Genomic DNA, 17,547 nt, shown 5'->3' with positions numbered 1-17,547 from the left:
TCATTCCTTTTTATTGCTGAATACTTACCACAGCTTTTTTTTTTTTTTTTTAGCCCTTCATGTGTTGAAAGACATTTGAATTATTATTTATTTAAATTTATATCTTATTCTTTTCAGCATCAGGAAACTTTTGGAAACACTTTCTTTAATTTGAGGTTGTTAAATAGACAGTTTGCAACGTGGAGGAAAATTCCTTTTGTATTTTAATTGATTTATAAGTATCGTCAGCATATGTTAGTTTGTGACTTGCTTTCATTAATTCTTGCATTTACAGCAACCATTTCCAAAAAAGTTTCCTTTCTCTGAATTTGTGCCAAAAGTTTACAACCAAATTAAAGAATTTATTTATGCCTGCCTGAAGTTTTCGGAAGATCTTCACCTAAGGTATGCTTTGAAACAATGGAAATGTAACAGATGTTGAAATTGTGACTCTTAGGCACATGAATATTCTGAAAACCTTTGCATAACCCCTTCAGCTCTGATTTTGAAAGTATTAATATTAGCCGTTCACAGCATGGCACCTGCTATATTATAAAGTCATGGTAAAAGGGGAAGTTGGTAAGTTCCAACAAGTTTGCAAGTTGGAAACTTGCGAATAAATTGTTTTTTTTTGGTATTACTTAGCTTATTCTCTATTTTTGTTGTAGATTTGCATTTTAACACTTTATTAGTAAGAATTGACTAGAAAACAGTATATTAATTTTTGCTTTCTATTTAATGAAATTTTAAGGCCACTAGGGGAGTAGAAAGTATAATCTCTTGGAAATATCCTTCTTTCCAAATATTCTCTGGGCTTGTTGAAGGTATCCTCATCTCCTTTAAGTTAGATTATCTGACTAATGTGTACTGAACCTATTTCTGTACCAGATGCATCCTTCTTATTGGGAATGCAGAAGTAAAAGACACAGTTCTTTAGCCTCAGATATTGTCAATATGAACTGAGGGTTTTTTTTTTTTTTTTTTTTTTAATAAACATATAATGTATTTTTATCCCCAGGGGTACAGGTCTGTGAATCGTCTGGTTTACACATTTCACAGCACTCATCATAGCACATACCCTCCCCAATGTCCATTTCCCCACCACCCTCTCCCATCCCCCTTGCCCCCCGCAACCCTCAGTCTGTTTCTTGAGATTGAGTCTTTTATGGTTTGTCTCCCTCCCAATCCCATCTTTTCATTTTTTCTTTTCCTACCTCCCCCCAAACCCCCCCACCTTGCATCTCCACTTCCTCATATCAAAGAGATCATATGATAGTTATATTTCTCCGATTGACTTATTTCGCTAAGCATGATACCCTCTAGTTCCATCCACGTCGTCGCAAATGGCAAGATTTCATGTCTTTTGATGGCTGCATAGTATTCCATTGTGTATATATACCACATCTTCTTTATCCATTCATCTGTTGATGGACATCTAGGCGCTTTCCACAGTTTGGCTATTGTGGACATTGCTGCTATAAACATTCGGGTGCACGTGCCCCTTCGGAGCACCACGTTTGTATCTTTAGGATATATACCCAGGAGTGCAATTGCTGGGTCGTAGGGTAGCTCTATTTTCAGTTTTTTGAGGAACCTCCACACTGTTTTCCAGAGTGGTTGCACCAGCTTGCATTCCCACCAACAGTGTAGGAGGGTTCCCCTCTCTCCGCATCCTCGCCAGCATCTGTCATTTCTTGACTTGTTAATTTTAGCCATTCTGACTGGTGTGAGGTGGTATCTCATTGTGGTTTTGATTTGTATTTCCCTGATGCCGAGTGATGTGGAGCATTTTTTCATGTGTCTGTTGGCCATCTGGATGTCTTCCTTGCAGAAATGTCTGTTCATGTCTTCTGCCCATTTCTTGACTGGATTATTTGTTCTTTGGGTATTGAGTTTGATAAGCTCTTTATAGATTCTGGATACGAGCCCTTTATCTGATATGTCGTTTGCAAATATCTTCTCCCATTCTGTCAGTTGTCTTTTGGTTTTGTTAACTGTTTCCTTTGCTGTGCAAAAGCTTTTGATCTTGATGAAATCCCAATAGTTCATTTTTGCCCTTGCTTCTGTCGCCTTTGGCGATGTTCCTAGGAAGAAGTTGCTGCGGTGGAGGTCAAAGAGGTTGCTGCCTGCATTCTCCTCAAGGATTTTGATAGATTCCTTTCGCACATTGAGGTCCTTCATCCACTTTGAGTCTATTTTCGTGTGTGGTGTAAGGAAATAGTCCAATTTCATTTTTCTGCATGTGGCTGTCCAATTTTCCCAGCACCATTTGTTGAAGAGGCTGTCTTTTTTCCATTGGATATTCTTTCCTGCTTTGTCGAAGATTAGTTGACCATAGAGTTGAGGGTCTATTTCTGGGCTCTCTATTCTGTTCCATTGGTCTATATGTCTGTTTTTGTGCCAGTACCATACTGTCTTGATGATGACAGCTTTGTAATAGAGCTTGAAGTCTGGAATTGTGATACCACCGACTTTGGCTTTCTTTTTCAATATTCCTTTGGCTATTCGAGGTCTTTTCTGGTTCCATATAAATTTTAGGATTATTTGTTCTATTTCTTTAAAAAAAATAGATGGGATTTTGATAGGGATTGCATTAAATGTGTAGATTGCTTTAGGTAAAATAGACATTTTCACAATATTTGTTCTTCCAATCCATGAGCATGGAATATTTTTCCATTTCTTTGTGTCTTCCTCAATTTCTTTCATGAGTACTTTATAGTTTTCTGAGTATAGATTCTTTGCCTCTTTGGTTAGATTTATTCCTAGGTATCTTATGGTTTTGGGTACGATGGTAAATGGGACTGACTCCTCAATTTCTCTTTCTTCTGTCTTGTTGTTAGTGTAAAGAAATGCGACTGATTTCTGTGCATTGACTTTATATCCTGACACTTTACTGAATTCCTGTATAAGTTCTAGCAGTTTTGGAGTGGAGCCTTTTGGGTTTTCCACATATAGTATCATATCATCTGCAAAGAGTGATAGTTTGACTTCTTCTTTGCCGATTTGGATGCCTTTAATTTCTTTTTGTTGTCTGATTGCTGAGGCTAGGACTTCTAGTACTATATTGAACAGCAGTGGTGATAACGGACATCCCTGCCGTGTTCCTGACCTTAGCGGAAAAGCTTTCAGTTTTTCTCCATTGAGAATGATATTTGCGGTGGGTTTTTCATAGATGGCTTTGATAATGTTGAGGTATGTGCCTTCTATCCCTACACTTTGAAGAGTTTTAATCAGGAAGGGATGCTGCACTTTGTCAAACGCTTTTTCAGCATCTATTGAGAGTATCATATGGTTCTTACTCTTTCTTTTATTAATGTATTGTATCACATTGATGGATTTGCGGATGTTGAACCAACCTTGCAGCCCTGGAATAAATCCCACTTGGTCGTGGTGAATAATCCTTTTAATGTACTGTTGGATCCTATTGGCCAGTATTTTGGTGAGAATTTTCGCATCTGTGTTCATCAAGGATATTGGTCTGTAATTCTCTTTTTTGGTGGGATCCTTGTCTGGTTTTGGGATCAAGGTGATGCTGGCCTCATAGAATGAGTTTGGAAGTTTTCCTTCCATTTCTATTTTTTGGAACAGTTTCAGGAGAATAGGAATTAATTCTTCTTTAAATGTTTGGTAGAATTCCCCTGGGAAGCCGTCTGGTCCTGGACTTTTGTTTGTTTGGAGATTTTTGATGACTGTTTCAATCTCCTTACTGGTTATGGGTCTGTTCAGGTTATCTATTTCTTCCTGGTTCAGTTGTGGTAGTTTATACATCTCTAGAAATGTATCCATTTCTTCCAGGTTGTCAAATTTGTTGCCATAGAGTTGCTCGTAGTATGTTCTTATAATTGTTTGTATTTCTTTGGTGTTGGTTGTGATCTCTCCTCTTTCATTCATGATTTTATTTATTTGCGTCCTTTCTCTTTTCTTTTTGATAAGTCTGGCCAGGGGCTTATCAATCTTATTAATTCTTTCAAAGAACCAGCTCCTAGTTTTGTTGATTTGTTCTATTGTTTTTTTAGTTTCTATTTCATTGATTTCTGCTCTGATCTTTATGATTTCTCTTCTCCTGCTGGGTTTGGGCTTTCTTTGTTGTTCTCTCTCCAGCTCCTTTAGGTGTAGGGTTAGGTTGTGTATTTGAGACCTTTCTTGTTTCTTGAGAAAGGCTTGCACTGCTATATATTTTCCTCTCAGGACTGCCTTTGTTGTGTCCCACAGATTTTGAACTGTTGTGTTTTCATTATCATTTGTTTCCATGAATTTTTTCAATTCTTCTTTAATTTCCTGGTTGACCCATTCATTTTTTAGAAGGATGCTGTTTAGTCTCCATGTATTTGCGTTCTTTCCAAATTTCCTCTTGTGATTGAGTTCGAGCTTCAGAGCATTGTGGTCTGAAAATATGCAGGGAATGATCTCGATCTTTTGGTACTGATTGAGACCTGATTTATGACCCAGGATGTGGTCTATTCTGGAGAATGTTCCATGTGCACTAGAGAAGAATGTATATTCTGTTGCTTTGGGATGGAATGTTCTGAATATATCTGTGATGTCCATTTGGTCCAGTGTGTCATTTAAGGCCTTTATTTCCTTGTTGATCTTTTGCTTAGATGATCTGTCCATTTCAGTGAGGGGAGTGTTAAAGTCCCCTGCTATTATTGTATTACTGTCGATGTATTTCTTTGATTTTGTTATTAATTGGTTTATATAGTTGGCTGCTCCCATGTTAGGGGCATAGATATTTAAGATTGTTAGATCTTCTTGTTGGACAGACCCTTTGAGTATGATATAGTGTCCTTCCTCATCTCTTATTATAGTCTTTGGCTTAAAATCTAATTGATCTGATATAAGGATTGCCACCCCAGCTTTCTTCTGATGTCCATTAGCATGGTACATTGTTTTCCACCCCCTCACTTTAAATCTGGAGGTGTCTTCGGGTCTAAAATGAGTTTCTTGTAGGCAGCATATGGATGGGTTTTGTTTTTTTATCCATTCTGATACCCTGTGTCTTTTGATTGGGGCATTTAGCCCATTAACATTCAGGGTAACTATTGAGAGATATGAATTGAGTGCCATTGTATTGCCTGTAAGATGATTGTTACTGTATATTGTTTCTGTTTCTTTCTGATCTACTACTTTTAGGGTCTCTCTTTGCTTAGAGGACCCCTTTCAATATTTCCTGTAGAGCTGGTTTGGTGTTTGCAAATTCTTTCAGCTTTTGTTTGTCCTGGAAGCTCTTTATCTCTCCTTCTATTTTCAATGATAGCCTAGCCGGATATAGTATTCTTGGCTGCATGTTTTTCTCGTTTAGTGCTCTGAATATATCATGCCAGTTCTTTCTGGCCTGCCAGGTCTCTGTGGATAGGTCCGCTGCCAATCTAATGTTTTTACCCTTGTATGTTACAGACTTCTTTTCCCGGGCTGCTTTCAGGATTTTCTCTTTGTCGCTAAGACTTGTAAATTTTACTATCAGGTGACGAGGTGTGGACCTATTTTTATTGATTTTGAGGGGCGTTCTTAGCATCTCCTGGATTTTGATGTTTGTTCCCTTTGCCATATTAGGGAAATTCTCTCCAATAATTGTCTCCAATATACCTTCTGCTCCCCTCTCTCTTTCTTCTTCTTCTGGAATCCCAATTATTCTAATGTTGTGTCGTCTTATGGTGTCACTTATCTCTCGAATCCTCTCCTCGTGTTCCAGTAGTTGTTTGTCTCTCTTTTGCTCAGCTTCTTTATTCTCTGTCATTTGGTCTTCTATGTCACTAATTCTTTCTTCTGCCTCATTTATCCTGGCAGTGAGAGCTTCCATTTTTGATTGCACCTCATGAATAGCTTTTTTGATTTCAACTTGGTTAGATTTTAGTTCTTTTATTTCTCCAGAAAGGGCTTTTATCTCTCCGGAGAGGGTTTCTCTAATATCTTCTATGCCTTTTTCGAGCCCGGCTAGAACCTTGAGAATTGTCATTCTGAACTCTAGATCTGTCATGCTACCTATGTCTGTATTGATTAGGTCTCCAGCCTTCGGTACGGCCTCTTGTTCTTTTTTTTGAGGTGAGTTTTTCCGCCTTGTCATTTTGTCCAGGTAGGATTTGCTTTCTCCTGCTGTGGAATTCCGCTGTTCTTGGTGACTGAAGTTGGTTTTGGATGGTTTCTTGTTGATCTTCTGGGGGAGGGGCCTGTTGTAGTGATTCTCAAGTGTCTTTGCCGCAGGCGGAATTGCACCGCCCTTGCCAGGGGCCGGGCTAAGTAATCCGCTCGGGTTCGCTTTCGGGAGCTTTTGTTCCCTGAGCGCTTTCCGTAGAGTTCCGGAGGACGGGAATGAAGATGGCGGCCTCCCAGTCTCTCGGCCCGGAGGAGCCGAGAGCTTGGGGTTCCGCTCCTCAGTGCGCTCTCAGAGCAAAGCGCCCAATAGCCCCGCCTCCCTGGCTTGCGGTCGCGCCTCGAGGAAAGCAGTCAATTGTTGGAGCTGGAGAAAAGCGCCGGGTCGCTTTTGTCTCCGCGGCCTGCGGCCGCGCTCCGAGCCCACCCAGCCTGCGACCGGCACAAGGTAACCCCGGGCTTAGAGCTCACTCCTCGGCTTTGTCGCTATAGCCGGCTTCCCCGCTCTAATACCTGCGAGCTCTGCGGCACTCAGACACCTCCAGTCCTTCTGTGACCCCGCGGGTCCTGGGGTTATGCTGACCCCGCCTGGGTTTCCCCCCAGTTTAGCCTCTGGAGCGATGTCTCCCAGTGGAGCCGACTTTTAAAAGTCCCGGTTTTTTGCTCCGTCGCTCCGCCGCTTGCCTGGTGCCGGCCCCTCCCCCCGGGGTCTATCTTCCCGTCGCTTTGGATTCACTTCTCCGCAGGTCCTACCTTTCAGAAAGTGATCGATTTTCTGTTTCTGGGATTGTTGCTCTTCTTCTCTTCGATTTCCCGTTGGATTTATAGGTGTTCACAATGGTTAGATAAGCTATCTAGCTGATCTCCTGCTACCCGATGTCGTCTCAGCCTGCTACTTCTCCGCCATCTTGACTCCTCCCCCCTGAACTGAGGGTTTTAAGCATGAAAATATACCATGGTGAGTGTTGAAATATGAAGAAATGACTTGCAAAACACCTAGAAGACTACTTAGCTCATCTTAAAGAATTTGAGGAGGAATAGTCATTATGATCCTCTTTCTCAATAATAATCTTTTAGATTGTCTTTTTTAAAAGATTATTATCTTTTCTAGAAGAACCCTTTCTTCTCGGTGAATGATACCACCATTCACCCAAGCCAGAAATCTAAGAATCATTTCAACTCCTTATTTTCTATTAACCATTCTTATTAAAAACAAAGTTTTGAGCATTGGTCTACATTTTTGTAAACACTTTACATATATATTAAAAACATCTGTAAAACTGAAAATAGTGCTAATCCCTGAAGTGCTAGAAAGTATACTCCATTTTTCAGAGGAAGAAAGTTAGCAGAGAGAGGTTTAATAACTTTATCAAGGTCACACAGGAATAAGTGTTTAAGCCAGGATTCAAATCTGGTCAGCATCACCTTCAACAAAAAGAATACTGCCGTGTTTACAGTTCTTACCCCTTGGCTTTACTGTATTAGTATTTTACATGCATTGTCTCAGCTGTCACAGTGTTAAGTGTTAATTGTCCCCATTTAATAAATGAAGGCAGTGCTCATTTGTAAATTAGTCTCTCTAACCCTAATTGGTAACAAAATTGATTGTTGCATGTTTTTTTAAATTTTTTATTTTATTTTATTTTATTTTTTTATTTCTTTTCAGCATAACAGAATTCATTGTTTATGCACCACCCCCAGTGCTCCATGCAGTATGTGCCCTCCATAATACCCACCACCTGGCTCCCCCAACCTCCCAACCCCCGCCCCTTCAAAACCCTCAGATTGTTTTTCAGAGTCCATAGTCTCTCATGGTTCACCTCCCCTTCCAATTTCCCTCAACTCCCTTCTCCTCTCCATCTCCCCATGTCCTCCATGTTATTTGTTATGCTCCACAAATAAGTGAAACCATATGATAATTGACTCTCTCTGCTTGACTTACTTCACTCAGCATAATCTCTTCCAGTCCTGTCCATGTTGCTACAAAAGTTGGGTATTCATCCTTTCTGATGGAGGCATAATACTCCATAGTGTATATGGACCACATCTTCCTTATCCATTCGTCCATTGAAGGGCATCTTGGTTCTTTCCACAGTTTGGCGACCGTGGCCATTGCTGCTATAAACATTGGGGTACAGATGGCCCTTCTTTTCACTACATCTGTATCTTTGGGATAAATACCCAGTGTTGCGTGTTTTTTTATTTGCAGCTCTTTTTTCTTTAAAGTTCTCTCTTCCCAGTGTGGCTGCTTTCATTCACATTGTAGCTATAATTGACTTGGGGCACTTAAATAATCTCCTAATTGTTCTGAAATGTCTAACTTTGCTTTCCCAACCATCTGCCCTTTGTCCTCATTCTGTTCTGTATGTTCCCTAGAGTAATTCTTCTAAAATCAAACCTTATGATTTAACTTTACTCTGTTCACCTTTCCAAGGATTCCTGGTGGTCTACTGCATAAAGTTCGAACTTGAGCCTGACGCAGTTCCCTATCTGCCTGCCTCCTCCCCTGCTCCTTGACCCAGTCCTTCTTGTACCTTTCCAGGTTCATATCCTAGGCTAATTTCCGTGTCACTCCATGCTTCAGTCCTACCAACCTATTTGCTGTTTTCTGATCCTAATGTGCTATTTTGTACTTGGCTTTCCTCATGAAATTACCTTTTCCTCGTTAGTGCTCCTAATGAGCTTCCACCCATCCTTCCGGGTTCACTTTATGCCTTTACTGAATGAAACCTTTCTGACCACTTCCATCCCTAATGGACTTGAGCTACTGACTCCTTTGTGCTCTTTCTGTACCTTGTGAATGCTGTTATCAAAACTCCTCTTAGATTTTATTACTCTACTTGTGGCTTTCGGTTTCTGTATGTACTAGACTATAGGCTCCTTTGTTTATTTCACTGCTGGTTTATTCACCTTACATTATAAGTAAACTGTTATTTATCAGGCTGTGCTTGGTAGTGAGGACATTAAGATGCTGAAAATATGGTCCCTTCTTCAAGGAGTGTGTAATCTTTCTGAGGAACTGAATGGTTGGATAGTAGTGCTATGATGGAGAGACATAGTGGCAACAAAGGAGCCAAAAATTGAGACGGATTAAGGATGTTAGAAAAGGCCTCTTGAAGGGCAGAAGCATTTAATGTTTTGTTCGGCACAACATCCCCTGCACCAGCTCAGTAAATTAAAAAAAAAAAAAAAAGAAACAAAGAAAGAAAGAAAAAAAAGAATGAGTGAATGGAATGTATGGCATGCCAGGCAACTCCGAAAGTAAACATAATTGGAAAATAGTTTGAGTCACTTTTTGATAATCATTCTTACTGAGTAAAAAATGAAGCATAGAGTTTGTATAGTTAATTTGTTCTGTTCTTTGAAAATGAGGTTGTTTTCATAGAAATCGTTGCATGGAAATGAGATTATCTTTGGAAGTTATAAACCCAAACTTTTTTTTTCCACTTGAGGCCCACCTTCACCACCACAACCAAATGACTTAACAACTGAGAATGGTCTCTAGGGTACTGTCACGTATGTTACTGTATAGAAAATATTACAAGTTCATTGCATAGTGACCCTTTCTATCCTGTGTTGGAGGAAAGGTAATATGGTAAAGGGATAGTATGAGTAAATTGTTCAGAAGTCTTTTTCTTGCTTGAATATCTTGAGCTTTAGTCTGAAAACCCCCTTTGTTGTGTTTAATATTAACAAAAATAGTCAATTTGGGAAGATTTTACAGCTGCCTTTAGTCTTTGGTTTACTTACCTTATTTTCTAGGCTACCTTTGCTTTATAACCTGCAATGACGGAGACCTCTTTGTCAATCATGCGGGGAGATTATAATTTGGGATATGAGAATCATATGTATAAAAACAATTAGTTCTCTTAAACATAAGACTCTTAAAATGGGAAAACCTACGGTATTGAGATTTTTATGAAGCTTAGAAGGTAGTTATTCTCATAAATGAAACTCCTATTTTTTTTCTGTAAAAATTTCCCCTTTTACATTGGATGGAAGATGCTGAATAGCATTAAAAATGTTGAAAAATATATATATGAATTCTGAGGACACAAAACTCTTTCTCTTTGAAAGAAAATTCTTTTTAAAGATAGCAAATAAATGGCATGGCTTTGGTAAAAGAATGTTCTAGCACTTGCACCTGACTTAAAAAATAAGAATACACACACACACACATATACATACATAGTTCTTTAAGTTATTAAATTGAATTTCTGTAAAGAATTTAGGAGACAAAGAATAGGTCAAGGAAGAAAAATTTAAAAGACTCAAAATTTTAACAGATAGTAATAACCACTCTTTATTTCTGGGAAATCTTTTATTTTTAGTTTTTCTTCCATGTGAATACATGTACATGCATAAGACTTCTTTTTTTAAAAGGAAATTACAATGAGATATTTCTGCTTCTATTTATGATACAGAAAGCCAGAAAGAGTATCGTTTCCTCCCTAACAATGAAAAAAGCACAAAACAAAACAGATAAACTATAAAATGAAAATTTTTCTGGAATCCATGAGAGAGCTGAAAGAATTAAGGAAAGAGAAGATGCTACATGCAGGTATAGTGAGAAGCGTTACGGCAGACTTCTCAAAAACTATGCAAGCCTGAGGTGATGGAGTGCCAGGCTTCAAGGACTCGGAAGAACAAATCAAGTGAGAATTCTACAGATAGTGAAATAACTTTCAGAAACAAAGTAAATTTTTTTAGCCGAACGGAAGCTGATAATTCATTTCCAACAGACCTGTAGTCTTACGTAGACATGATACAAAAGGAAATTCTTTATATGGAAGGAATATATGTGATCTTCCCTTCTTTCCTTCCCTCCCTAGCTACTTCTTGCTATATATATATCTGTGTGTGTGTGTGTGTGTGTGTGTGTGTAGTATCAGAAGCCCTATTTATATTAATTTTGGTTAGTTGAGATATTGTCTTTTCTCCCTGTATAATTATCATTTTGTTTTTGTAATAAGTAATGTTTGTGTTTATGTTGAAATACTTTGTATTCTGTTACTTATCAAATGTTCTTCACCTCCCTCCCCCTTAACAGTAGCCATAATGATTCTTGCCTGAATCAATTTGTCACTCAGAAAATTACTGGCTTATGGTTTTTAATTAATTTATGGTTTCTTAATTCCTTGTGTATTACTTGGCATTCTCTTTTAAGGAGTCCTTCTCCATCTGCTTCCTTGCTACTTATCTTCTCTCCATCTCTCTGTTTATCATCTACCTACCATCAGGTGAGACTCATGGATTCTTATTTAATTCACTTTCTTCATTCCTTTACTGTATTTGTTTTGATGCCCAGACTGTCCCAGACTTAGGGCACATGAGCCATTTGATACTAGCTCCTGTGCCTTGTTGATGTATTCTTGTCACATTTTGGGATATTACTTAACCATGGTATCCTTGATTTACGCAAGGAGCCCACTTTCTTTTGAGTGTTGAGTATTGAATGCTATCTTGAACATAAGATTTGGGCATGTGCCTTCATTTTAAAATGTGTCATTTTGAATCAACAAATAGCAGTATACTTTTTTTTTTTTTAAGATTTTTCATTTACATATTTGAGAGAGAGAGATCAAGAGGGCACAAGCACAGGAGAAGGGGCCAAGGGAGAGGGAAGCAGGCTCCATGGGGCTCGATCGCAGGACCCTGAAATCATGACCTGAACTGAAGGCAGATGCTTGATGGACTGAGCCACCCAGGTGCCCCTACATATTGGTTTTTTAATGCAGTCTGCCTAGTTGGAGTGTTTATTCCATTACCTTAATGAATTTAGTGATATGGTTGGACTTAAGTGTGCTGTCTTATTATGTTTTTCTATTTGTCTCATTCATTCTTTGCTCATTTTTTCCTGTTTCCCGTCCTTCTTGATTAGGTTTTTTAGTATTATGATTTATTTTCCCTATTGGCTTTACTTGAGTATAACCTTTCAGTTTTTTAAATTTCTTGTTCTTGTGGTGGCTCTGGGGATTACAGTGTACATTGTTAATTTATCATAGTTTACCCTGAATAATATTATATCATTTTGCATGTAATTTAAGGCTCTTCAACAGTATAGAGTAATTTATCTTCTTACTCCTTTTTTTTTCTCTAACACTTTTAAAAAAGATTTTATTTATTTATTTGACAGAGAGATAGAGAGAGCCAGAGAGCACAAGTGGGGGGAATGGCTGAGGGAGTGGGAGAAGCAGGCTCCCTGAACCTGATGCCCCTGGGATCATGACCTGAGCCAAAGGCAGACACTTAACCTACTGAGCTACCCTGGCACCCCTTTTCTGTCTTTTTTTGATGTTGTTGGTATATCTTACACATATATACCTCTTTTTAATTCTAAAATATGTTACTGTTTTTGCTTTGAACATTTAATAGTATTTTAAAATTCAAGAAAAAATTTGTATTTATTTTTGCGCACCACACATATACCACTTTGAGGCGTTCTTATTCTTTCCTCCATATCTGCGTTATCCTTTGGTATCATCTTCCTTCAGCGTGAAAAATTTCTTTTAACATTTCCTTTAGTGTTATATTTGCTGGTGTTGGATTTTCTCAGCTTTAAAAAATATTTCTAAAATACCTAATTTTGAAAAATTTTTGAATTTTTTTAGGGGGGGGGAGCAGGGGAGGAATAGAGGGAGAGGGAGAGAGACAATCTTAAGCAGGCTCCATGCCCAGCATGGAGCCTGACACAGGGCTCAATCCTAGGGCCCTGGGATCACAATCTAAGGCAAAAATCAAGATTTGGACCCTTAACTGACTGAGCCACCCAGGGGCCCCTCTAAAATACTTTAAAATAACTAAAAAATTATTCTGAAAGTATTTTTATCATCTCTGTTTTCAAAAATATATTTTCTAAGAATAGAATTCTAGGTTGCTAGTTCTCCCTTTCCCCACACTTTAAAGATTGCATTCCACTGTCTGCTTCCATTGTTTCCTGAAGAGAAATAAGCCATTATTCCTATTGTTGTTCCTCTGAATGTATTGTCTTTTTTTTCCTTTTTTCCTAAAATCTTTTGTTTTTAAGATTTCTTTTTGTCTTTGGACTTTATAATTTGACTGTGATGATCTTATTGTTTTATTTATATTAATTTTGTGTGGAATGTACTAAACCTCGTGGATCTGTGGGTTGAAGTATTGTATCATGTTTGGAGATGATTTTGCCTATATTTCTTTAAATATGTCATCTTCTTCTTTCTCATTCTTTTTTTCTTCTTTTGCAACTCCTAGCTGCTTGATGGATCATTCAGATTTCATCATTACTTGAGTGAACTGAATATCTCAGTTTTAATTAGCTTCAAATTACTTCTGATTTCAAATGCTATTGCAGAAGTCTCTTTGTGCATAAGACCAGCTCTGAAATTCCAGAGCTTTCATCCAGGAGCTTATCTCTGATCTTAATGAGATTTGAACTAGGATGGGTTTCAGCATTCCTTTTTTTCTCTCCTTTGGATTGCATTTCTGTAGCCCTGAATCCAAAACCCCTTGCAAAATTTGCAGGATCTCTCTCTGATTTCTCACACTGCCCTCACCATTTCTTATGGAGGAGAACTCTTGTAGGGGAGAATTGTTGGGTCAGTTACTTTATTTTTGTTTTGTGGCTCTCCGGGATTCCAAACTGTAATAGTAGCCCACACTGTGAAAGATTTGGCTGATTTCTCCTCATCTCAGCAAAGCCTTTCAGCCTCTGACTGTTTCAGTCTTTATCTTTTATCCATCTGTGCCCAGATTAGGCAAATGGCCTCACATATGAAAGTGACTGCTACCCTTCGCTCACCATTCAAAGATGTGTCCTGGTGTGGTATGCAGTTTTGTTCTGTTGTACATTTGTGTGTGTGCATGTGTGTGGGCGCGTGCGCGTGCATGTGTGTGGGCGCGCGCGCGTGCACGTGTGTGTTTATGTTAATTACACTGTGTTGACATTGAAGGAAAATACAGCTTTTAAGATTAGACCTAACTTTTTTGTTGTTATGGAGGTCATGGTGATTTTTCTTGATCTTCTACATCATATCCAAATGTGGAACTTCTGCTGGATCTTAAATCATAGTAGAGATACATAATCAGTATAGGATGTCATGAGAACAATTAATATCAGGAGCACCAGATTACTTTAGACACCTGTGTTAATCACTTTTATAGCAACCTATACTTATTTGTAGCTCACATTACAATTGACCTGATATAATTATGAGTTTAATATATGAAGGCAGGAACCATAGCTATTTTGTTCATTCGCCATTTTGATCTCATTATTCCACCAACACAAGGCACAGCACCTCATATATTTGTGGAATGAAGCATTTCAGTTCAGTAATAATTTTGAAAAGGTCAGCAGTGGGCTAGAGGGTATTGGTCAGTTAAATATATCTTTGCATGGACCCTGTAAAAATATTTTGTTGTATCATTTTCTTACATTTTTTTAAATTATTTAATTTTTTATTTGACAGAGAGAGAAATCACAAGTAGGCAGAGAGGCAGGCAGATAGGAAGGGAGAAGCAAGCTCCCTGCTGAGCAGAGAGCCCGATGCGGGGCTCGATCCCAGGACCCTGGGATCATGACCTGAGCCGAAGGCAGAGGCTTAACCCACTGAGCCACCCAGGTGCCCCTTGTTGTATCATTTTCTTTTTCTGATTATGTCCTTGCATTCTGTAGTCTTGTTTCTTTTTAGTATTTTTCTGTTTTTCACATAGCATGATAATGTGGCTTGCCTATATATTTAGAATTGTAAGACTTTTAATCTGACTCTACTAAGCCTCTTACTTTCTTCTCTAGAAAGAGAAATCGATGAGATAAATTTTGTGACCACTGTCCACAAGTAATAAATTTACGAAGAACTCACAAATCTCTATTTACAGTTATCTCTTGATGTTTATAATCTAGTCTTTCTACAACAGTAACCTTATCATTGAGGGAATACTTGTCTTAAAAGGACATCTTTTATAGAAAGCCATCTTCGGTGATGCTTTCAGGGGCTCATGAAGGCTGTATAGGTCCAGAATTTACTCTGTTGGTTACAAGACTATTATTGTCTTTTTTAAAACTTCGTATATAAAGATGGCTGTTGAATCATTTTCTTTATGTTTAGTTTCCTTTATTGCATAGAAAATGTCATTAATGGGACACCTGGCTGGCTCAGTTGGTAGACTATTTAATGCCCAATCTTGGGGTTGTGAGTTCTACCCCCATACTGGGGATAGAATTTACTTAAAACAACACCACCGTCATATGATAAGGGCTTAATAATGTCCATTGGATTAAAAATTAGTGAATAAGTTTAAAAAAGATTGATCATTTTGGGGATATTTAGGATTATAAGACATTTATGCTGAATTAAACTACTGGTCTGAAACACTTATATTGGAATCAGAGCTAAATAGACCTTATATGAAAGGTGACAGTAGAGGAGCAGAGATATCTTTTCTTACGGGCCTTTACCAGCTAATTGTACAGGAAGCCAATAGGGAGTCCATGTTGGAAAATTCTAAATATTTACAATATATGAAGGAACTTGGAAGCATAGGAGAAAGGAATCATGCAGGGGAATTCTTCATCAACCCTGGAGACAATATAGCATAGTGTTTAAATGCTGTGGGCTTTAGAGCTAGATGGCCTGTGTTAAAATCCTTTTTGTGCTGTGTACCTATCGTGTGACCTTGAATAAGCTGCTTAACTTCTCTGTGCCTTCATTTCCTCCTCTGTAAATTAGAAGTAATAATAAAAGTATTTAGTATCATTGGTCTGAAGTTTAAGTGAATTTTCGTATATTAAAATACTTAGAATCTAATTTCTGGCACAAGGTAAATGTTATTTGCTGCTGCCATTATTGTCATTGTTGTTGTTGTTATTATTGTTGTTATCAGAAGTAACACTGGCACCTTGTTTGTTTGCAAAGTAATCCTGCGACCTGGGATGACTGACTCTTGAGAATTCTTTTTCAGCTCCACTGAAGTCGATGACATGATTCGCAAATCTACAAACCTGTTGCTAACCAGGACTCTGAGCAACTCCCTGCAGAATGTCATTAAAAGGAAGAATATTGGACTTACTGAGGTAAAGCTGCTCTTAATGGAGGCAGCCAAGGCAATGTGTGAACAGATGTCTAAGCTCTGGGGCCTGTTTGTGAGTTAATTACAACTTTCTATATGGTCCATCACATTTTTCCTAATGGATTCCTAATGGTGAAAGTGCAAAACAAATCATTTGTTTCTCTCTTTGGTCACTTCGGAGAAACCTATTACATATTTGAAAAGTCACTTTCTCTCTCTCTCTCTCTCTCTCTCTCATTATTTTCACCAGCTTAACTCGTTTTCCTTTCCGACGTTGTTGTGCTAAATTTGTATTATTTGTCATCAATTACATAAAAACAAAATTGTTGGTGGGAGAATATAGTCACCGTCAAGTTCCTGTCTAAATGAGTGGCAGTTCTGAAACAACATACAACATGAAATCTCATTCTGTCTGCCTAAGTCACCGATGCCAAGGATATTGGCGCTTCTAGTCCGTGGTTAGTGTTAGACTCAGCTTTTGTTTTTGAGATACCTCATGTATATGGATGGTAAATTACTCTTTATCAGCATCTAAGTCTGGGGATTTGGGATTGCGGAAATGTGAGAGAAAGGCAATCGTCACATTTCTGTGGAAGCTTACAGAATCTCACAAAGCGAGGAGGGATATTACACACACGTTGAGAACAGTATCTTGGCAAACTGAAGATTTGGCACTTTGGCGTATAGTCCTAAAATTTAGAAAGATGTGAAGTTTCCTTTCTCTTGGAAACCCAGGATTGCATGGGAGCGTCAACCTGCCATTTTATGGAAATTATAGTGCCAAAAGTGAGAGCTTGGAGGAATTTTTTTCGCAGGGAAAGGGAAAGGCTGTTGGCCATCTGTTTTACTTGTAGAGGTGGTGTAGTTTGAAAGTCAGTTGCTTTAGAAAAAATTGACATTTTCAGATATACACTGTCAAAGATAATGGTGGAAGTAGGCAAATGGTTAATGATGCTGAGTCACGGGTAAAGACAGCTGGAAGCCAGGTGAACATCTCCTTCTGATTTTGGACTGCTTGTTCCTTTCCCTGTGTTAAGATTTTAAGATATTATAATGTGGAACTTGGGCACTGTTTGAGTTCCACTTAGAACAAACTTTTTTACAATTGAAAGTTACATTCGAAGGATAGTTCCCTTATTTTGCAGAGCTTCCTTTCTGTTGATTGGTATAGAAATATTAGGTATTATTTTTATGTGTCTGAGAATAGGTTAACTTCTTTTCATCATCACGAAGGCTAAGAAAAAAGGAGAGTGGAGTGAAGGAGAGTGAAAAGTCGGAGGCCCTCCTGTATTTGTTATATCGTACTATTCTCCTTTTATGAGTCCCAAGTAGGACAGGAAACTTGTTATTTTTTTGTCAGCAGTCTCTATATTACAACTCTCAATATAACTTTTCTGATGCCGTTTGATTGAACAGTGTCCTCAAACATTT

At 38.3% G+C, this 17,547-nt stretch overlaps 1 protein-coding gene across 2 annotated transcripts in view; it reads left to right on the top strand.

The window, feature by feature from the left end:
- The window catches only part of EXOC6B (exocyst complex component 6B), a 619,674-nt gene that overhangs the window by 313,911 nt on the left and 288,216 nt on the right, over nucleotides 1-17,547 (top strand). For both annotated transcript variants that reach the window (XM_080813943.1, XM_080813942.1), the window contains 2 exons: nucleotides 275-384; nucleotides 16,009-16,120. In XM_080813943.1, coding sequence (XP_080670069.1) covers nucleotides 275-384; nucleotides 16,009-16,120 — 222 coding nt within the window. The remainder of the gene's footprint in view (nucleotides 1-274; nucleotides 385-16,008; nucleotides 16,121-17,547) is intronic.

This window comes from Martes martes, assembly GCF_963455335.1.
Source record: "Martes martes genome assembly, chromosome: 9".
In the NCBI taxonomy this organism is placed as follows: domain Eukaryota; kingdom Metazoa; phylum Chordata; class Mammalia; order Carnivora; family Mustelidae; genus Martes; species Martes martes.
Note: the sequence above shows the minus strand (reverse complement) of the source record. Positions and strands in the feature narration are given on the sequence as shown.